The sequence below is a fragment of the Brassica napus genome, unplaced genomic scaffold (genome assembly GCF_020379485.1).
Source record: "Brassica napus cultivar Da-Ae unplaced genomic scaffold, Da-Ae ScsIHWf_1422;HRSCAF=2008, whole genome shotgun sequence".
Taxonomy (NCBI): Eukaryota; Viridiplantae; Streptophyta; class Magnoliopsida; order Brassicales; family Brassicaceae; genus Brassica; species Brassica napus.
In genome coordinates, this window is record NW_026014836.1 from 21122 (window position 1) to 44594 (window position 23473).

Sequence of the window (23473 nt, forward strand, 5' to 3'; positions counted from 1 at the left end):
AGTTTGTTTTTTTAATTTTTTTTATTAGGCCCTAACAGAATCTCCCGCTCAACTCTTCTCACAATTCTCTGTTTCCACAAAAGAAAAAATCGAAATCCTCTCGCTCTAGCTTCATCGTCTCGTTCCGAAGTTTTGTGGAATGGATCCAAAAGGAGCTCTACCAGATTCTACTGGTAAAGAAAGCTTGATCATCGATTTCGATTTTGATCTTTTAGATCTGATTTTATGGATGTTAACTTCCTGTGGCTGTATTGATGATTGATTACGTTTCTCTTTACTATCTATCTAGCTAGTATCATGATCTTCTAGTATAGATGTTGGATTATGCTCGATTTCGTTTAGAATCTTGATTCGGTTCGTTCCAGTCATCTAACATCTGCGAAATCGATTCCTGTGGTTGATGATGTTTGATTCTGTGAAATCGAATCTCAGTTTCTGTGGAAGCCGATAGGAAACGTGCCTTCTTGAGATCGTTGAGAGTCAAGCTCTATCCGAGAACAAGGTTTAGAGTTTATAAAAGCTCTGTTTATTAATCAAAATAAGCCGTGCCCTTACACCACCTAAGGCATCGATATATATAGTAAATAATAAGTAAAACCCTAAAGAATAAGGATCATAAGGTTTCCTTATCTTCTATGACAAGAAAAGAAGATAAAGCTCGAAACAAATAAGTAAACTTTAAGAAAAGGAAAATAGAGTAAACACCAAAGCCAAAAAGAAGTAGGATGACCCTGCATCAGGTCCCCCGGGGTAAGAAAAGATTCGCCCTCGAATCTTCGGGCTCATCCTGCGGCACATAGGGAACCAAATGTTTCACATTAAAGACATCAGAACACCTTATATTCGCAGGTAACATCAAATGATATGCGTTGGCATTTATCTTCTCCAAAATCTCCAATGGACCAATCTTACGTGCCTTCAACTTGTTGTATTCATGAGGTGGAAAGCGTTCTTTTGTTAAGATAGCCCAAACATTATCGCCAATGTTGAATTGAACGTCACGACGATGACGATCTGCAGCTTCTTTATACTTTGCAGACGTGATCTTCAAATTGTCATGGACCAGCTGATGGATATGAGAAACATTTGCCACAAAGTCAATAGCCTCACCATGATCACGTGTAGCGTCAGGGACCAAACCAAGATCAATCGGGCCTCGAGGAACGATACCATAAACCACACGAAAGGGACTGTAAGAAGTGCTCCGATTTACAGCATGATTGAAAGCGAACTCAGCCTGACACAAAATAGAATCCCATGTACGAATATTACTGCCGACCAAACAACGAAGCATATCACCTAAAGATCGATTGATTACTTCTGTCTGACCATCCGACTGGGGGTGATAAGCAGAACTCATATCAAGACTCGTACGCAGAAGCTTCCAAAGAAAACGCCAAAAATGACTGAGGAACCGCGAATCTCTATCCGAAACAATAGATAATGGCAGACCATGAAGTCGGTATATATCACGGAAGAAAAGTTGAGCTACGATGACCGCATCTGTTGTTTTTTTGCAAGACACGAAGTGAGCCATTTTTGAGAAACGATTCACCACAACAAATATGGAATCGAAGCCGCGTTGAGTACGAGGGAGGCCGAGAAAGAAGTCCATACTAATATCTGTCCATGGCTGTGTAGGAATAGGCAAAGGCATATATAATCCTCCATTCGATGCATGACCCTTAGATGTCTGGCAAACTACACATCGCTCCACAAAGCGAACCACGTCACGTCGCACCGAAGGCCAATAATATGAGTCAAGGACCATCTTAAGAGTCCGGTCGCGTCCCATATGTCCTTCATTATGGACCTCTTGAATGATACGCAAACGCCAACTACCCTCGGGGATGCATAATTTGTCCCCGCAAAACAAGAATCCATCGGTGATGACATAATCTGTCCGACTATGAGACTGAACTTCACACCAAATCCGTCCAAAGTAGGCGTCTGTTGCGTATAGCTCCGCGATAGAAGCAAGACCAGGGACCGTTGTGTGAAACGAAGCAAGTAACGTGTGGCGTCGGCTGAGGGCGTCTGCTACTTTATTTGTTTTTCCCGACTGATGACGTATGATGAAAGTAAACTGTTGGAGGTATGCGATCCAAGAAGCATGGCGAGATGATATCTTGGACTGACTATCTGAATGTTTTAAGGCATCATGGTCGGTAAAAAGAATAAACTCCTGATGAAAAAGATAGTGACGCCAATGCACTGAAATTCCTCACGAAACGCCGGTAAAAGGATGCGAGACCATGGAAACTTCGCACCTCTGTTATAGTTCGTGGAATGGGCCACGATTTGATAGCTTCGATCTTGCTAGGATCAACTTGTAGACCGTCGGCTGAGATAATGTATCCTAAGAAAAGGACTTGCGACGTGCCGAACACACACTTCTTTCTTGCCGCAAAGAGTTCTTGCTGTCGCAACACTTGAAGGACATCACGGAGGTGGTTAAGATGGCTGTCCAACGTCTCACTAAAGACGAGAATGTCGTCGAAGTACACGACAACACATTTGCCAATGAAAGGCCGGAGGGCTTGATTCATGACTCGCATGAATGTGCTAGGTGCGTTCGAAAGACCGAATGGCATGACTAACCACTCAAACAAACCTTCACGAGTTTTAAAAGCAGTTTTCCACTCATCACCTGGACAAATGCGAATCTGATGGTAACCGCTCTTAAGATCTAGTTTAGAGAAGATGGAAGCACGACCAATTTGGTCTAATAGGCCGTCAAGCCTCGGAATTGGGAAACAATAGCGTACAGTTATTTTGTTAATTGCTCTACTATCAACGCATATACGCCATGAACCGTCTTTCTTGGGAATTAAGAGTGCCGGAACTGCTGCAGGACTAAGACTTTCGCGTATGTGACCCTTAGCTAGAAGCTCCTCGACCTGGCGACGCAACTCATAATGTTCTTGAGGGCTCATCCGATAATGAGGTCGATTTGGAAGCGTAGCATTGGGCATGAGATTAATGTGGTGTTGAATATCGCGCAAAGGAGGGAGACCGGTGGGAAGATCACTCGGAAAGACATCGGCAAAGCTGTCTAGCAAAGAGTCAAATGCCTTAGGGACCACGCTACTCGGGTCCGATATCACAGGAGAAGCGACCAGTGCCCATACCACGTCAGTTTCGCGTAAGTGCTTTTCGAATTCCGCCTTGGGAAGAGTGAGAAGAGTGCGAGCTGGTGTTGCAGGTGTCGGTGATGAAGTACTTGTTGCCGGTAACTCGTCCACTGCCGACGGTTCCGGAGATGGAAGCAACGTAATTGTGCGACCCTTAAATTCAAAACTATAGGTATTAGTTTTGCCACGGTGAGTCGCGTCCTTGTCGTATTGCCAAGGTCGACCAAGAAGAAGATGACATGCGTCCATCGGGACAACGTCACAACAAACAGAGTCAAGATAACCGCCAAAGGAGAAGGAGATCATCACTTGACGTGATACAGTTATTTCCGTTCCCTTGTTGAGCCATGCAAGTTTATACGGTGACGGGTGAACCATGGTCTTGAGGTCTAGCTTCTTGACCGCAACTGTAGAGATTACATTTTTGCAACTCCCTGAATCAATGATGAGTTTGCATATTTTACCATTAATAGTGCAAGTGGAGCGAAACAGAGTTGTTCGCAACCATGATTCTTGAGTAGAGCGCGGAAGCAAGCAGTTTCGTCGTACTATCAAGGCATGTTCTCCTGTGTCCCCTGCAATATACTCGATCTCGTCCTCCGCCAGAGTGTCCGAGTCATATTGATCATACTTAGGTTCTTCATCAAGGTTGGTGTCTTGGTTCAGCAACCCTCGTTTGTGCTGATTTGGACACGCCGTTTGCCTATGTCCCGTCTCACCGCAAGTAAAACAACGAAGAGCACCTGTTCGTGCAGGACGAGTTTGAACAATCCCGTCTGTTGGTGTATTAGTACCAGTACGAGCTACTGCCGGCCGAGATGGAGATGCATCCGAAGTAGTCGTTGTGTTGGAGTCGACGGCTTGAGTCGTCGATCGATTCCTCGAGTTTCCTGTGTTCCAAGTTGAACGGTATTGAATTTCCATCGCCAATGCACGTTGGTGAGCTTCAGAGACTGTGAGAGGATTGAACTGCTGTAAGGCGATTTGAATTTGATAGCGAAGACCCCCTATAAAACGTGAGACGAGTTGTTCCTCTGTTTCAACAAGTGCTGTTCGGGACACCATGTGGAAGAAGTCTATTGCATACTCGCCCACTGTCCGACCACCCTGACGCAGAGCTTGGAGTTTGTTGTAGAGAGTGCGCTCGTAGTTGTAAGGGAGAAAAGCCCTTCGCATATGCTTTTTGAGACGCTCCCAAGTATCAATGCGAGGTTTTCCCGCTCGTCGTCGCGATTCTTTAATCTGTTGCCACCATGCCATTGCTCTGTTTTTGAAACGGGAAGCGATTAAAGGAACACACTGGTCTTCTGGAATGCGTTTGAACTCTAGAATTTCCTCGATCGCACTAAGCCAATCAAAAAATTCTTCTGTGCTAAGATTGCTGTTAAATTCTGGAATCTCAATCCGAAACCCTCTTTCCCATTGTCTTTCTTCAGGCTGAACTTCGCATCTGTTGATTTTGTGATCAGCTGGAGCGGTGATACGATCGTGGTTACGTTGTTCCTGTTGGTTGCCATCGGCAAAAAGATTTTCTCCAAAATCATCATCTGAATCGTCGGCACGAGGATGACGATGAGCAATGTTGGCCTGTGGGTTGTTTTGTTGACGTTGAAGCACTGTCGTCAGAGCAGTTTCAACGGCCTGTATGAGAGTATCGTGAAGCGAAGCCGTGAAGGTTTCAAGAGTATTGCGAAGCTCCTCTTGTAATTCTTCGGGCGTTTGCTTACGTGGGGGCATGATAATGACGAGGTAAAGAGTAACCGGAGATAGGTGGATAGCAAAGATCGTAAGAAGTCTTGATTAAGAAATCAAAACCGTAGGGCTCTGATACCAACTGGTGTAACCTGAGGTTACTTATAACGCAAGTAGCCTATTGATTCTGAGAATACCTAGGAAATGTGCCTTCTTGAGATCGTTGAGAGTCAAGCTCTATCCGAGAACAAGGTTTAGAGTTTATAAAAGCTCTGTTTATTAATCAAAATAAGTCGTGCCCTTACAACACCTAAGGCATCGATATATATAGTAAATAATAAGTAAAACCCTAAAGAATAAGGATCATAAGTTTTCCTTATCTTCTATGACAAGAAAAGGAGATAAAGCTCGAAACAAATAAGTAAACTTTAAGAAAAGGAAAATAGAGTAAACACCAAAGCCAAGAAGAAGTAGGATGACGCTGCATCAGTTTCAGCCTCCAGAATATCTCTTCGCTAGTTGCAAATGTTCTCTCTAGTAAGACTCTGAGATATATTTGCTTTCTTGTATCCATATTTACCAACCAAGAATTTCTTCGAGTTATAATCCATATTAAACAAAAATAAAGTAGTGTTTTTAATGGATTACTATATTTTGATCCACGCTTAAAAAGCGCAAATTTTTCTTTGGATTGTAAACAAAATTTGTGAATTAGTATTTTAAAATTGTTTTATAATATCATGTTTAAAATTCATATTATATTGAAGATAAATTTGCTTAAAATTATATAATTTACCAATTAGTTTACTTCAAAATTTTGTATACATGATCTATATAACTCTCTCTTAGGCCTAGACATTTACCAGACCCGAAAAACCAAACCGATAGGTGCTATTTGGGTTTCTATCCATGGTAAAGTACATATTTTTCTGGACCCGTGGATCCCTGTTCGAGTCCGGATTCTGCCCGAAGGTTGATTAGTACCCGAAGTACTTGAAATGTTTTGTGTAAATTAGGTATATTTGGATATTTTGAGGAATTACATATACTTTTTAATTTTGGGTTCGTATTTCCGATTACGGGTTTCGGGAAAATTCCATATTTAAAAACATATTTCGGATATTGAAAAAATTTGGGTATTTTCGGTTCCTCTGGTCAGATTTTAGGTAATTTTTTTGGGTCTTTTAAGTATTTAAATATTTTTTTATATTTATTTGAGTGTTCAGGTTTTTTTCGTGTTTTGACATTTTTTAGGTCTTAAATACCCAAACCAATCCATTCCCATTTTTTAACATATCCAGTCCCGTTTCATATCCAAAAATTATAGATGTTTTAAAAGTATTTGAATTATGAACCCGAACATATCTGAACCCGAAAGAACCGGCCTTGACACATACCAGAAATTTTAAATACCTGGTTATGTTTAGATTTTTAAGATCAAAAGAACTCAGACCCGAAAGAAACCGATCCGTACCTGACTCGAATGCCCTAACCTACTCTCTGATTATTTTTGTGTGCATTTTATAAGACCTTAAGATTTATTTAGCAAATTTTTTTGCTTATTTAATAGTATAGATTTGTCAGGTTTTTAATAGTTTTTAAATTTATCTTAAATAACATTTTTTATTATAAATTTTTTTATAGAGAATAATTTAATGTAAAATATATAATTTTGTTTTTAACAGGTGGTTACTTAAGTTTTTTTCATTTGTGTAACTTAATGATTCAAAAGTAAAATTATGATTGCCAAATTATTGAATCATGTATTCCATTACATTTCTCTCGTTCTTGTCATTGTCTTTGCATAAGGACTCTCCCTTTCACATTATGTCATATTCAAGATTATCACAGTAAGAAACAGTCGATTACACAAAAATCCTTGGTCACAACGGATCTCTACCTTTCATGCTTGAAGCAGAGAACTGCTATGTCATACATGTCTTTGCTTGTAAGAAGCCTAATGAACTCGTTTTTAAGGATGAATTGAGGCCATTTGATAGAAGGTTAAGCATTTTAAGAAAATCAAGATCATACAAGAAAGTCATATTAAACATTGAGACCAAATTACACATCTTAGCACCAAAACAGAAGCTATTAGAGCACTTGTAGTGAAAGCAAATTCAACTAAACAATTCGTGAAACTTGCGATATACACTACAAGAAAACAGGGGGATTCTGATGGCCGAAATCGTCAGAAATTCGTCGGAATAGACCGATTCTGACGAATTTCTGACGAACCAGTCCGTCGGTATAATTTCGTCGGAAAAAAAGGATTCGTCGGAATTTCGTCAGACCTTCCGACGACTTTCTGAAGAATACCAAAAAACGTTATTCTGACGAAATTTCGACGATATTCCGATGCGGACACACGAGACCAGAGTTCATCGGAAAAACTATATACCGACGGAGCACGTTCCTCGGACTATACCGACGGAGCACGTTCCTCGGACTATACCGACGAACCTAGTCCCCGGAAAATACCGACGGACTATGGTTCGTCGGAATTTTCCGAGGAACCTTCTCCGTCGGTGTTTTCCGAGGACTTCGTTCGTCGGTATAGTCCGATGCCCTCAATTCGTCGGAATATATCAATTTTAAATACGAATTAATTTTGCATTTTTATATATATTTTTATATTAAAAATTAATTAATAAATAAATAAAATCTGAAATTTAAAACTAATAATATTATAGAATTTAAATTAATACAAACCGAAATAGAAAAAAAACATTCAAAAAGTTAAAAATTCATACAAACCGAAATAGAAAAAAAAACATTCAGAAAGTTTTAAAAAGCAGAAAAAACTAAGAACTCGAAGACATCAAACGATCTAGCTTCTGCATTTATCTCGGCGTTGAACTTCTTCTGGAGCGGGAGCTGGAGCGGGAATATATGCGGGAACCAAGTTTTGTTCGTGAGACGATCCCGATGCACGGGAACTGCTCACCGAACTACGTCGAAGACGGGTTGCGGGGCGGGGTACATCCTCGGACCTAAAAAAAAAATTAATACATCAAAAATCTTTTCAAATCAATTTTCTTTTTAATGTTTTCATTTATATATTTACAAAAGGTTTTATAAATGTTTTAAAAAAAACTATTAAACCTTTTATTATACATGATTTATATATATATATATATATATATATATATATACAAAATTATTAAATTTTTATAAATATAGAAAAATTTTGTTAAATATTTTTAAAATTTTTAAAAAACGTTTTATTATACATAGTTTATTACTGGAAACTTGAAAAATGTTTTTAAAAATCAAAAAACGTTTTAAAAATAGTAAAACGTTTTGAATTTTAACAAAAACACAAAATAATTCCAAAAAAAAACTAAAACAACAATCCAAACAACAATCCAAACTTATATATCCTAAACTATCCATTCAATCCTAAAATTTTCAATCAAACAACCTAAAATCCGAGATCTAACTTCCAAAACCCTAAAAAATTGAGATAAAACAAGGTTGGGATGATTCTTACATGATTTGGGGTTTGGGGAAGAGATATGAGGGTGAGAAGAGGATTCGCCGGTGATGGCAGCTCGAGAATGGTTGAAATCGCGGAGAGGATTGAAAGAGAGGCGGAGGCGGAAATAACGAAGAAGAAAGAAGAAGGGTAATTATATTTAACGTTTCCGACGGACACGGGTTCGTCAGTATTCCGTCGGGATCATTAAATATATACCAATTGGCGGTTCGCGAAAATTTTCACGCTGTTTGGTTTTCCCGGGTAAATTGAAATTCCAACGGAATTGGTGTCCGTCAGTATATTCTGACGGAATACTGACAACCTTTTCCGACCGAATTCCGACGACTTAGTGTTTAGGGGTTTATTACAAGTTTCTAAATACAAAATCCAAATCTTTGATGATATATATAGTATTTGCATAAAGATTTAACAATAAAAATGTTTTTATAACACGATTTTACATAACAACATTTTTTGTAGTGTAAGATTAGATAAATATGATTGTATAAGTAAATGAGTGTTAAGATGATATGTTATGAAAACAATGATATACATACATAAATATTTTAATGAGTTGTTATATTTGAACGGTTGCGATCTAATACTATACTAAACACTTATTATGTGTTATTTCCATAGTTTTGGCATCTAAATTTATAGATTTTTATGTTTGAAATTTTTTAGAAACACATGTCCTCGGTAATTCGTCGGAATATACCTACGACATTCCGACGAACTTGTCTAGTTCGTCGGAATGTTGTCGGTACATTCCGATGAATTACCGAGGACATTTCCAAATTTAAATGGAACCCTTTGTCGTCGCTATGTCATCGGTATTTTGCGAGGGATTTCCGATGGAAACATGGTTCGTCGGAAATTCGTCGGAAAATTCCGACGGAATAACGACGACGGTAACGGTTATATCTGTTAATCGGAATGTCGTCGGAAGTTCCTCGGTATATTCCGACGAATTTCCGACGACTACAACGGTTATATGTTTTATCGGAATATCGTCGAAAAGTCGTCGGAATATTCCGACGAGATATTTTTCCTCGGAAATTTGGCGGAAATGGCCGACGGAATTCCGACGACTTCAAATTTTTTGTTTTCGTCGGAAATTGGTCGGAAATCCGTCACAAACGTCCGACGACATTGTAGTCCATCGGAACCTCCGTCGGAATTCGGCGTGTTTTTTTGTAGTGATAGAATTAAGTACCATTAGATCATGGATAGAAGCAGTGGCCGAGCCAGCCACAGTATTTACGGGGTCAACACCAATTTATTTTACATGGTCAACATCAATTTATGATTATATAAACTTATAATTTGTATAACTGAACATATTAAAATAATTAATTAATTATCTTCAAGTGTTATAATTTTTGACATTATTTAAAACAAATAAAAACTATCGAGGGAAACCAAAATACTTTAAAAAAAAAATCAAATTAAATATTTTTTTGTTTTCTTATTCTTTTAACATTTATCTCTCCATAAACATATGTCCATATCCATAGATTTATGACTTAAAAACAGATCTGACATCGCATAGCATTCACTTATACCTATATACCTACTTTTTTGTTTAAACCTTTATCATTAATTGCAACAAGTCACAAACCTATTTACTTTACAGTTGGATTCTACTTACACAAAGGAGATGTTATTTATATTCTAACTAAAACAGTTATCAACACAAAGTGTGTCAACTAGTCAATGTGTTTCCAAACGCAAACAAAAAATAGAATGTGTTCTTTTACGTAAGTTTCTCTTATATTTTGTTGGTGAAAATAATTGTAGAAATGATATGTGTGAAATTACTTCACAAATAATATATACGAAATTAGTTTTTTTTTTGTCACGACATGTATTAAATAGATTAAAATTTTAACATTACATAATTTGAAAAATTTAAGCCTAAACACATTACCAAAGCATTATGATTTGTATACAAAGGAATGAATTTGGAAACCAATCATAGGTAACTTCAAAGAATAATAAAAATAAATATCTAATAATTTGGAATTACGATTTATGAAAAAAAATTAAGATATAATTATGGACAATTCTCTTAAATATTCATTTTTAAGTTTTTGTCATAAAATTAGATTTTAATAAAAAAAATGATCAAAATATTCTTTTTTATTTTAAAAATTTTAGTCTTTATTTTCCATTTTTTTTAAATTTAATATTCCATACTCAAAATTTCACTCTTTAGTTCTAAACTCTAAATTAGATTATTTAATCATGGGGTATAAATATATTTTTATTTTTTAATAAAACATTTTTTGTTAATTTTTTTTTTGAAAATTATTTTTGTAACAAAAATTAAAAAATGATAATTTCTCTATAATTATCCTATGTCGGAAAATGCACACGCTCCTTCTCTAGAAAAGCCATCACCGTTAGATCCCAACGGCCGACGGTCCAAGATCTAACGATGCTGAGATCACGGCGTTCGCGCTCCCGTCACAGCGCACAAGCATGCGCCGTGATGTCCGCCGTTCTCCTCCTCGTATCAGTCTCTCTCCTCTACACGCGCCTCTCACTCTTCTCCTCCCACTCCCCAACCCACCTCCGCTCCAGCCCGGGAGAAGACGCCGTACTGTTCCCAGACTCCCTCCTCGTCTCAGACTCCGACGTCGTGGAAACCACCGGAGGGAGAGGATCCTCAACCTCGACGGAGGACAGAATCGACGAGCACGACGACGCGATCGAGGAGGACCGAAACGACGGCGCGTCGAACGAGGACGACGAGAACCAAGACGCGGAGCAGGAGCGAGAGGTGACGGCGGATCCTAACCGGAGCAAAGCTTCCTCTTCCGGTTTTTACTTCGATCACGTCGACGGAGTCGTTAGAAGAGCTTTCAACAAGAGATCGATCGCCGAGTGGGATTATGACTACACGGGCTTCAGCAACGACGACGAATCGAGTGTAAAGTCTCAAGCTTTGTTCGGATCTGACGATGTTCCGTTGGACGAAGCGATTAGGAAGAAGATGGTGGAGGTTGCGAGTGTTGAAGACGCGTTGCTGTTGAAGAGCGGGAAGAGAGTGTCGCCGTTGAGGGAAGGGTGGGGAGATTGGTTTGATAAGAAAGGACCTTTCTTGAGGAAGGACAGGATGTTTAGATCGAATTTCGAGACGTTGAATCCTTTGAATAATCTAATGCTGCAGGATCCTGATGGTGTTGGGGTTACTGGGTTGACGGCTGGGGATAAGGTTGTGCAGATGTGGAGGTTGAGTGAGGTTAAGAGAGGTCCTTTGACGGCGAAGAAGCCGTTGAGTGTTGTGGAGAAGAAAGAACCAAATGGGATCAAGAGTGGTGAGCGTAAGACGTTGGACGATGATAAGAAGGTTGGAGTTGAGGATGAGGTTAGAGAACATTTGTATGCAGATGGGACTAGATGGGGTTATTACCCTGGGTTGGAACCGGGTTTGTCGTTTTCGGAGTTTATGGATTCGTTTTTTAGGAAGGGGAGATGTGGTGTGAGAGTGTTTATGGTGTGGAACTCGCCTGGTTGGATGTTTAGCGTTAGGCATCAAAGAGGGCTTGAGAGCTTGCTCTCTCAGCATAAAGATGCTTGTGTTGTTGTTTTATCAGAGACCGTTGAGCTTGATTTCTTCCGAAGCAGCTTTGTGAAAGACGGGTACACAAATGCTTCTGACTCTCCACTCGTTCATTTAGTAATAATCATTCGGTTGATTCATGTTTCTTCTGCAGTTATAAAGTTGCTGTCGCAATGCCTAACCTCGATGAGTTGCTGCAAGACACTCCTACTCATGTTTTTGCTTCTATATGGTTCGATTGGAGAAAGACAAAGTTTTATCCTACTCACTACAGTGAACTTGTCCGGCTAGCTACCCTTTACAAGTATCACTCTCTAGTCTTATACCAATCAATTAGTCACTCTCTTTCATTTCATAAAGAGCTTATTCATGTAGATATGGAGGGGTTTATCTGGATTCTGATGTCATAGTTTTGGGTTCGTTATCATCACTGAGAAATACTCTTGGTATGGAGGATCAGGGAGCTGGTGAATCACTCAACGGTGCTGTTATGTCTTTTGAAAAGAAAAGGTTCATAAACTCTAATCTTTGCTTTGCTACATTAGAACATAGATTCTCGTCTTAGCAATATTAACCTCTCTGTGTGCAGCCCGTTCTTACTTGAATGTTTGAACGAGTACTACTTGACATACGATGACAAGTGTCTCCGATGCAATGGAGCTGATCTCTTGACTCGGGTAGCTAAACGGTTTCTTAACGGGAAGAATCGGCGTATGACTCAACAGGAGCTGAACGTTCGGCCGTTCTCTGTTTTCTTCCCAATCAGCTCACAACAGATAACAAAGTAATGCTTTCTTTACTAGTTTGGGTACCATGATTGAATTGAGCAAAGGTTTTTAACTTTTAAACTTGTGTTGGCTTCGGTGGATCAGCTATTTTGCATATCCTGCAACAGAGGAGGAGAAATCCAAGCAAGATGAACTGTTCAAGAAGATCATCAATGAGTCTTTAACGTTCCATTTTTGGAACAGTGTGACTTCCTCTTTGATTCCTGAACCTGAGAGTCTTGTTGCTAGGTTGCTTGACCATAGCTGTCTCCGATGCTCCGATGTATTATAAACGTTTTTTTTTCATTTGGTAAAACCATTTTATTTTTATGGTGATATGTTTTTTGTCCAAACATAAGACAAGAGAGACTTAAACTTGTCTTATGACTGAACCGAATTGATATTAGTAAATATCTGAACAGTTTTTATATTTTTAGAACTAAAAAACTGAGAACCGAATGAATATATAGACATTTATAATACAATTTATATACATAATATACTCTCTACATATAGCAAGGAACCTGCTCCGCGATGCGAGCTGTGGAATCATCAAGATTATGTTTCCGTAGAGAATAAGTAAAGGGGTTTGTAACCATTGGGCTCCACAAAAAACATAAAAACCAGTTTCCAAAGTCATAAAATAAGGACTGATTGTGGTGGGTTTTTAGCACTGTTCGCGGACTCCACCAACACATAACGGTCCGCGATTGGTGCACTTTTTAAATTTTTTTTTATCAGACAAAAATTTTTTTTTTAAGAAACCCTTAAGTGGGTTTTAGGGATAATGCTGATCTAAGGTGACTTTACCGGTGTGTGGAGTCAGACTTCATTTGGTGAAGTCTTTGTTTATACTAAACTGTTACGTATGACTTCTTGTCGCAGACTTAAAATTTTCAATACATAAAATATATCTCTAACTATTGTACCGGAGCTAGGTGACCCCACTATCTTCTTAGTGCGCAAATCACTAATCATTTTTGTTATTTTTTATTTATAATAAAACTTGTAAGTACGACTTCTTCTCCCATGCGTCTACACCATTTCAAAACATTGCTTTTGCATGATTTTTTTTATTTTATTCTAAACAAAAGTATGTTTAAGATATAGATTTTATTTCTTTTTTCACTAAATTTGTTTTAAGTAAAGAACGAAGAAAGTGAGTTGCGCGTATTGGTCCTCGGCGTCATTCCCAACCACCACATATGTACAATAAACTTGTATAAGTTCTTGTCACAACTCGCAAGCGTCTTTACAAATCACCAAACACTTCCGTTCCGTTTCTTTGGTCTGTGTCTAACTCCATGGCAGCTCAACCACAATCAGACTTCTTTGACGAAATGGTTGGAGCCGTCGTTGGCTTCGTCGAAGTCCTTTCTCCCTTCATGTTCCCACCACGACCGCAAGTATTTGTCAATTTTCGAGGAAAGGAGCTTAGGAACGGCTTCGTGAGCCATGTAGTGAAGGCCTTGAAAGACGTGAGAATCAATGTTTTCATAGATAGCTTGGAGCGGAGAGGAGTGGAGACACTGGAGCACCTCTTGAAGAGGATTGACGAGTCCGAGATGGCTCTGGCAATATTCTCGGACCGATACACCGAGTCCGAATGGTGCTTAGACGAGCTAGTGAGGATGTATGATCGAATGAAGGAAGGGAAGCTTGTGGTGATCCCTGTCTTCTATAGAGTAAGCACCGATGATGTGAAAAATTTCCGGGGAGAATTTGGGAGACAGTTTACGAACACGGTTAGGAGGAAGTTTGGGACTATTGAGGCTCCTTCGGCTCAGCGTTGGATGATTGCTGTCACGTCTATTGCCTCCATGACCGGTTTAACCTCAGAAGTCCACAGGTATTCTTTTCTCAAATTCTATCGATTTTGGAAATTTAATGGGTCTGAATTTGAGAGGAAAAACGAATGGTTATGATCGGTTGAGCTGAAAGGTAATAAGGGATCATGGTCTGACCGGTCTGGTTGGTAGAAAATTAGTCTGTTTAACGGATAAAGGGTCGGTTAGTTCTGATGGTTTGTGTTTCTTCACTTTTGCACACAGCATTGATAGCAAACTTGTGGAGAAGATTGTGGAGGCAAGTAAGAGGCAACTAGGACATTTTTCTTCCGCGTGTCTGACGATTTATGCCGAAGTTTCCGTAGAATGTGTGGTGGCTTTGGCTGTTTTTATGGTTCGTTGTTATATGAACCCTAAAATGAAACTAGGTGATCCTGGTTTGTTTAATTTTACAAATTTCTTACTTTACTTTGTTATCCGGAAGAGTTTACTTTGGTGTATGAGCTGACGAGAAATAGATGAATGATGAAGAGATGATTGCTTCTCTGAAGTTTTTTAATTCGCAAGTGTGGCTCTTGTAGAAGCCGGAAAAACCGGATTGACATAAACGAAACAGTAAAAGCGAGGTTAAGGAAAAGACGATTCAAAAGAGACATGGAGTCGAGATATAATTTCTTTCCTTAACTCTAAATATTCGCTCTGTAGTGAGACGGGACTGTACGAATATGGAGACCCAGGATACAACCATAGTAGACGATCACGCTTCACTCGTGAATCACCCTATCGAACTATAAATCTACGAAACATTCTCGAACTATAGACTTACGCTAAGGGATTTTCTCTGTTGGTTTTTGATGTAAAACGTAATCAAAATGATGAATGAAGAAGAGACGAGTATTTAAAGAAGAGAACTGGATTTGATTTTCGAAACTGTTGTACACGTTAAGCGAAAATATCTCTGAAATCTCGGGAGTGGAGAGTTGAGAAACTTTCTCCGCAAGATATATTTTCTGTTGACTTGTTCTGATCCATTTAACCGAAGGACACAAGAGAGGAACATGCGATTTACCCATCTAGTTTGTTATGTGTGTTCATCTGTCTCTGTTTTTTTTTCTTATTGCTCTTGAAACAATTTGATCTTCTGTTTAAGAACCTATTTCACAATTTGGTAGTTGCTAAAGTCTTGAGACAAAATCGATTTATGTTAGTAACAACCAAAGTATTTGCAAAATGATGACCACCGAGAAATAACAAGAAACATGGTCACCAAGAAATAACAAGACACATGGTCTTAAACTTCTTTGAAAAAAAAGAACAACAAATTGAAGAAGCACATAAAAGTACTTGGGTGTGAACTTGTTGCCATTGTTGAACATCATGTATAGGTAAGGAACATGAAGACCATCACCAAACAACACACAAACAAAGCTTTTATGCTCCTTAGTTACCTAATGCATTTTGAGGTCTTCTCTTCACAATGTCCGATTGCATCTTCCATCTCTTGAATTCTACTCTCATGGCGTTTCATCATGGTCTCACCAGCTCTCACTGATTTCTGAAACTCGGAATTGTCAACGAGCAGCACGTCAAACAGGTCCTGGAAGTCTTCAATTTCCTCAACAACAGACTTGTCAGTCCATTTGAACAAGTGGGTTTTGTCCTTCATCAGTAACATCCAACAAACAGTTAGATTAACCAATTATACTCTCATCGGACAACAATGAGACAGTTATATGATTATACGACTAACCTTCTCAGATCCCATAGGACAACAATGAAATAATCTTCCCGGATTTTTAACTGTTGTTGAAGTGAAACGAGACACTGCCTCACCGCAATTGCATCTTGTGGGAATTCCGCGTTGTTTGGCGAGTCGATCTCTTGAAGTGGATGAAGAATTTACTGAAGACATGAGTGAGTCGATCTCCAAATTTTCGCCGCTGTAATTATCTATGTCGAGGAAGAATGAGGAAGGAAAGGAAATAGGTAAAAAAAATTACCAAAACTACGTCGTTTCATACTCCCATAACGTGTACTCTAGCTAAGACAAATCAGAAAAAATCACTAAATTTATCGACTAGAAACTACAAGAACGGTGTCTTTGACCCCTCAAAAGTTAGTGTTAAACCATCTTGCAAACATAGTGGACGGACGTACATAACTAGTGACCAATGTACATAAATAGTGAATAAATAGATGTCATTTGTGTTTGGGGCTATGGTTTAATTTGTACTTTGGTTATAATTAAGAGTTTGTTGAGGGTATGTCTACTGTTATGGGTTTATGGATTGTTTAGGGTTTAGGGTTTGATTATGAATTATCGATTTAGGGTTTGTTTAGGGTTTAGGGTTTAATTATGAATTATGGATTTAGGGTTTGTTTCGGGTTTGATTATGAATTATTGTTGTATTTTCAATGTGTTTGGGTCCTCAGATTTTATGATCTTGTAGCACAATATTCTTTGTAGAAAATCAAACCGAAAGCAAGAGTTGTTTCATAATTAAGAGAAAACCCCAAAGCTAGAGTTGTTTAATAATCATAGAAAACCAAATCTACAGTTGTTTCATAATTCTAAGAAAACCAAACACTAATTAGACAGTTAATCAGTCATCCTCGAGGTCAAAGACCTCAGACCTCTCCCATGGTGAAGGCACATATCGTGTCATAACCTCAGCGAAGATGGGGTTGTGTGCAGCCTCCCATAAGTCCACTCCAATATTCTGTCTGCAATCCATGATGATTTCATCATCCACTAAACTGAGGTTGAGACCAAGCAGCGAGCATTCCAAGTGCTTCAGCGCGTATGCACCACAATCACAACAAGTTTTGTTCAATCTCAGCTTTATAGGCACATCCACGATAGAATATGATGAGAGGAGTGGCTGCTTCTGTCTTTTAGGTGGTCCAACAGCCTTCACTATCCTAGGAATCATAGCAGCAAACTTCTCAACGTATTCACTACAAGAAAAATGGGCTTAACTAGCGGACGAAAAACGTTATCTAACGATTCAACAACGGTTTAAGGAACGCTGTATCATCGCCCGTCATAGTAGGTATGGCACATTAGATAACACTTTTTTGCGGTGCTATCGTTCTTCGGAATCGATAGCGCTTTTGTATTTGCAATAGTAACCTATTTAATGGCGCGTCATTAATGTTATTAGCTATATTATTAACAACGTTTTCGAGAAGTTATTTTTAATTCATATATAGCAATTAATAGTTCCTGCTATATATATTATTTTAAAATTATAGCAGCTAATATTGATGCTATTATATATCATATTTAAATAATTATAATATTTATATATTTCATTTTATAATTTATATATATTTATTTATTTTTATATAGACTCAATTTTTTTGTCAGACATTATATTATGAAACATAAACTTCAAAGATTCAACATTAAAACATTCTTCTCAAATATTACAAAAGTAGAGAAATCAACATTGGTAGTTCAAAGTGGGCTGCAACTAGCATAATAGCATAACAAGTTCAAAACCAACAGATCTTTCTTACAATAAAACAAGCTTGTCATTTGGCCAAGCCACCATGGTTCCAACTGCATCACCAATGAATTCAATTTCTGAGTTTGGCCTCCACACTCGTGCCCCATCGTACTCGGAAACCTCTACCCAAACCTTAGAAGCATTGGGACCTAAAGGGATGAAATGCACCTTCTCTGCTGGATCAGTTGAGAACACACGACCTAAAGCCACTTTGTGTCCAGAGTTATTACAGTCCAAGAGAGTGCACTTCTGTTTACCACCTTTGCTGCTACAACCACTGCTGTTACTACCATTCTACAACGAAAGACATAACAAAGACAATCGACACAATCATCGTTAAATCCAACTTTCATCTAAATAGAAGTTCATATACCAACAAGAATCACACTACTTTAGTTAAGTAATAAATAAGATGTTTCATAAACATACCTGAATGGAATTCTTGTTTGATTTTTTTGGTGAATCTTCATCAGGTAGTAGTATCTTATCGATAGGCCATGCAATTTTCCCATGTAGGGCATCACCCATCTTGGTCATTTCAGGAGTAGGTCTCCAAATAAAAGCATCAGATTTCACAACCAAATCCACTCTAAGAATTGCAGCATTCGGTCCTAGCGGTACTTGGTTCACTAGTTCAACAGGATCAGTCGACAACAATACACCCTCAGCAATTAATTCTTTTTCTGATTTCCAGTAGTCAAAGATTTGAACTTTTCCAAAAGACGCATCAGTAGGCTGAATCATTAAAAAAAGATAAATTTCAGTAGTCATGTATTCAATGTATATTAGGGAAGATCTTTACAATATATAATTACCTCTGATCCGTTGATGTTACCATTGCTTGATAAGTCAATATCATCGTCCAGGATTATCTTATAAGCTGGCCATGCAATTTTCACTCCAACCGCCTGAGCAAGCCTAGCACAAGTTGCTGTAGGTCTCCATATAGATGTTGTTTCTACTGAGACAGACTTCACTACTACAACAGCCGCATTTGGACCCAATGGAATTTGACCAATCTTATAATAGGGTTCACTAGAGTGGTATTCTCCTTCAGCAACAATGACATCATCATTTGAAACCCAATCAAGTAGTTGGCCCCTTATTCCTCCCTTGCTAATATCACGTACTTCATAACTAGAACGATAATAGTTTTTTTTTCTAACACATACAGAAATAAACAAGATTCTTAAAACCAGATAGCACTTAAAAGGCAATATAGTCAAAACTCTATTGTAAGGAACTTACCTTTTGGCCGGCTAAGTCTTTGACCACATTTTGCAAATCTTCAATCTTGTTGATTAAATCTGCTTGTGTATCTTGAAGCTTCTGAACATGGGAGTCTCTAGCATGTAAGAATGCCAACTTGGTTGCAGTAATCCCTCTCCCCATCCCCCTAATTCTTCCTGGTTTTTCCTTTCCTAGCACCTGAGTGACAACATCTTCACCGACATTATCTGAACTTGACCCCATTTCACTGTCAATTCTCTTAATCTTCTCCTGCATTAACATATATAACGACTGTTGTAAAGTGTCCTCATACTAACAAACTTGCAAGAAAATTTAAATCTACGAAATAAAATCATCTTACTATTGTTTCTGCAAATTCTTGACTCACAGGTCTTCCATCAGAATGCGTGTGACCAGCGACCCAAACCTTTGTTCTAGTTACCTTTCTAAGATCACTACTGTTTTTCCTCTACAATTTATATGAATTTGTTGTCAGCAATTGAAGTTATTTCTAATTCCAAAGGTGCTCACATGGCTTATCAGGCCTTATATCTCCGTGTTTAGACCAGAATTTACAAATCTTGTACTTCGGATCCATCCCTCTAATCACAAGATGCTCGAAAACTGTATCACTAGACTGATGGCAGACATTGCGGCAATCAACACAAGGGCAGAACATTTCAGCTGGAACACCTAAACGGCTCGATGAAGAAGATACAAAGTCACTGGCTCCTTTCTCATACTCAAGGCTATTCATGTCGAGTTACCACAAGTGAGAGATAAACAGTTTAGCATAATGAGATATACAAAACGAGAAATTAAAAGAGTGCGAAGTGAAGTTAATACCTTGGTAACCAAACCCAAGATTTATCCATGTTTCAGCTCCAACCCAAGTTTACATACAAGAGATTAACTTTTTCAACCCACAAATATCAAAACAGAACGAGAGTTCTTAAATGGAATTGTTTTGTTACTAATTTTACCTGATAGATTTCTTGAACTTTGATTTGACCTAGCTACAAAATAAGACAACGGTGTTAATAAACCCAGCAAATTAGAATCTTCATCGAGAAACCTAAAGAGCACAAAAACGATACCTTAATCGAAAACTCTGGAACTATATCTCCCTGCAACAGAGAGCACAAAAACGAATCAATTAAACATGCAATTAAATCACTACTACGAAAGAGATAAACGGTTAACAATCGGGATTGGAGACAATGTGAGAAAATCCGAGTTCACCTTCGACTGATTGGAGATGGATTTCGATCAGAGGGGACGTGATTTTGCCGATTCTGGATGAGATAAGTAAAGAGCTTGATAATTGAGAGTGAGATTTGATGTGAGCTAGATTCAGAGAAATGAGAGGTTTTGGTTTCAGATTATCGATCGAATGGAGGAAATGGGGGAGACACAAACGAGAGATGGGAGAACCCTAATTTTTGGGGGTTTCTATTTTTTATTTGGAGCTTAATTGATTTTAGGAGTCAAAAATTTTCTAAGTGTCGCGAGCATTACCGCGCTAACTAAAGATAATAGTTTTTATGTTTCTTTGCTATAATACATAAGCGTCTCCTTCAAAACCGTACGCTTATTTTAATTTTTTTAAGTCGACATTCGAACATAGCGTCTCGTAAAAGGCAAACGCTATGTTTAAAACACGGGTATCGAAAACATAGCATAATCGTAAAAAACGCTATTCTGGTATGCTATTATTCTTGTAGTGATTGTCTGTTCTTTCCCCGACCGCAATCAAAGACATCCACTTTTCTTTCAATGATGTTGACACATACACCAATCCAGTGATTACCTGCGTTAGACATTGCTAAATTTTGTAAATGAATAAATGTAAACTAGGACGTGTAGAGGAGTGAATGATTACCATTTACAAACATAGGAAAGTAGAGACGATCAACATCAACACCCCAAACTAGATCAGTCCGCCCATGAGATGGAAGCTCTCCTCTGCCGTACCCTAGAAGAAAATCAGGCAATTGATAGGATTTTTTGTTTGGTAAAAACTTGTTGTATGCATCGTCGAGTTGGAGGCAGAACATAGCACTCATGAAAGCAACACGGCTAGTGGCCGAACGATTCAAAGTAGTGTTGACATGCCATATAAACATAACTGCATCCATTTCCTAAAAATTCACAATGAAAGTTAACTAATGTAGCAACGAAAAAGTGTTAGGAAGATAAATTCACCAATTAGTAGAAGATTCATTACTTCGTTTCCAAGCCATTTTCCAGCACTTACTACTCTTGTAGCTACAGACAAATTAAAGCATGTAGGAGCAATTGTTAAAGGTATTGGATTCAATGCTCATTCCTTGAATCCTTTCCATAACTCTTCGGAGATAGTATAGAGTGACGCCTCCGGCGAAGCATCTTCGAGCAATGGTGAATCGCTAAGCTGAATTCCTTGAGATGTTCCTTTACACCATTTCTCCCACTGTGACAGCGGTGGAGCTGTTTTTTCTTTCTTTACAGGTTTATCCTTTGAACCTCGGACCGAATTCATTGGAGTCCACCAGTCGTCTTCCTTTTTGGTCTGACAAAGATCAAAGTCTGGCACATACGACGCCTGAGAAAGCCCTTCAACCCCTTGCGTACCTATCCAGCGACCCATATCATCTGCTTGACTAAAATTCACACTGAATGGAGTCTAGGATGCACCCTGTTATGTCACGATAAATAATCAATACACAGCCATTACATGAACATTTTACAAATAGTTCCAATATTTGACACACCAAAATACATTATCATTACATAAATATCTTACTAAAAGTTCACAACCATTACAGAAATTCAACAAGACACTTACAAACCAAGGACACTTACACACCAAGCACACTTACAAATCGAGACCTTATAAAACACCACAAAATTCAGGTCGATAACTTAGATGCCGATAAGACAAACAGACACGCAAACTATCTAATAAACAAGACAAAATAACATTTAAGAGAGTGGTGAAGACTAGTGTTTCTTTACCCCGCGTGTGGACCTCCTCAACGGTGTTTGGTTCGTCGATGGCTTGGTCGGTGAAGGCTCTCCAAGCTCAACTTCAACGCTTGGTTCCTTACGTGAATCTTAAGCTCTGTCCGCATTTGCTCAAATGTCTAAGCCATCTGTTTCTGTAGTCTCCGCTCCATTCCAGAGAAATTGTGCTCAAACAACTGTGTCACAAAAGCCTTCATGTCTTCATTAAAAGGCGCTTGCTTTGGTCCACTTGAAAGAACCTTATGCTTCCTTTTTTCCATACCACGATCCGGAAGCCTCTTCTTACCCTTCTTTGATCTAGCGCCTACGTTCTTTGATCCTTTTGGAGTCTGAAAGTCTTCATCACTCTCGGCTGCTTCAAAATTCACGCTTCCTTCATCATTCACAGCTGATTCATCATCAAGAGATAAATAAACCACTGCAGTTTCTTCAGTTTCCCAAATATGCTCACTCCAATCATGCTTATTCTTTATCAACTCCATCAGAACTTGGATTCTATCATCCTCCACTTCATCAGCTTTGCGAAAAGCCTGATCTTGGACTACATCATAATTTTCTGTCCATGAGATGTATGCATAGATGTCATCCTACACAAGAAAGGTAAAGAAAGTTAGATCCTAAAAACTCATTTCAAACCGGATGGAGTCATATTAAATAAAGATAATTACCTCGGGTGTAATAATTTCTTCCAACCCAATGATCTCCTCATATGACACCTTTGCAGCTCCCATCCAGTTTATGCATCTAGGACCGTTCTTAAACCCTTGTCCAGTTTTTTTCCACAAAGCTCCCAATCTTCGATACCGTTTCCATTGCCCAAATTTGCAGCGTGTAGGAGAATCCATCCAACACATAACTAGTAGTCTTATCCTTAAATTTGTCACGATTTTTGGCTACTGAATTGCAGAGAAGGTCATAAGCAGCAACTCCCCAAGGATGCTTTCGAACTCTCTCAAGATCCATGACCACCGTGATGTATTTGAGGGGGATATTAACCTTCTCATCTCTCGCTAATACCACACAAAGAATGATGGCCAAGTAGATAAGGTGTATGCGATCTGCATTCCTCACTTCTTAACATCTTCCTTGTCCTTAGTTCACAGGTTGAAGAGTGTAATTGTTCCATCTTTTCTCCTCAACACATTTCTCCAGATTCCACCATCATATTTCCACTCTTCGAACTCCTTAACTGAGATACGAGTATTGCACTCAAACCCGGTTACTGCGTGGAACTCTTGTAATGAAAATCGAAGTGGTCTCCTCGCAAAGACAAACCAGAGCTCGTGCAGTTTGTAA

At 38.6% G+C, this 23473-nt stretch overlaps 3 protein-coding genes across 3 annotated transcripts; 2 read left to right on the forward strand and 1 right to left on the reverse strand.

Annotated features, from left to right (window-relative positions):
- Positions 1-10596: 10596 nt before the first annotated feature.
- Positions 10597-13072, forward strand: LOC111213312 (uncharacterized protein At4g19900-like). The gene is made up of 5 exons (XM_022715037.2): positions 10597-11955; positions 12030-12179; positions 12251-12385; positions 12465-12659; positions 12748-13072. Exons 1-5 carry the CDS (start codon positions 10748-10750, stop codon positions 12932-12934), a joined length of 1875 nt encoding a protein of 624 aa, XP_022570758.1. The 5' UTR covers positions 10597-10747; the 3' UTR covers positions 12935-13072.
- A 778-nt stretch (positions 13073-13850) lies between these two features.
- On the forward strand, positions 13851-15279 carry LOC106389863 (vesicle-associated protein 1-4-like). Its single transcript, XM_013830214.3, has 2 exons — positions 13851-14491; positions 14694-15279. Exons 1-2 carry the CDS (start codon positions 13947-13949, stop codon positions 14935-14937), a joined length of 789 nt encoding a protein of 262 aa, XP_013685668.1. The 5' UTR covers positions 13851-13946; the 3' UTR covers positions 14938-15279.
- A 7017-nt stretch (positions 15280-22296) lies between these two features.
- Positions 22297-23022, reverse strand: LOC106384691. Its single transcript, XM_013824620.1, has 2 exons — positions 22846-23022; positions 22297-22764 (listed from the first exon to the last, which is right to left on the reverse strand). Exons 1-2 carry the CDS (start codon positions 23020-23022, stop codon positions 22297-22299), a joined length of 645 nt encoding a protein of 214 aa, XP_013680074.1.
- Positions 23023-23473: the final 451 nt, after the last annotated feature.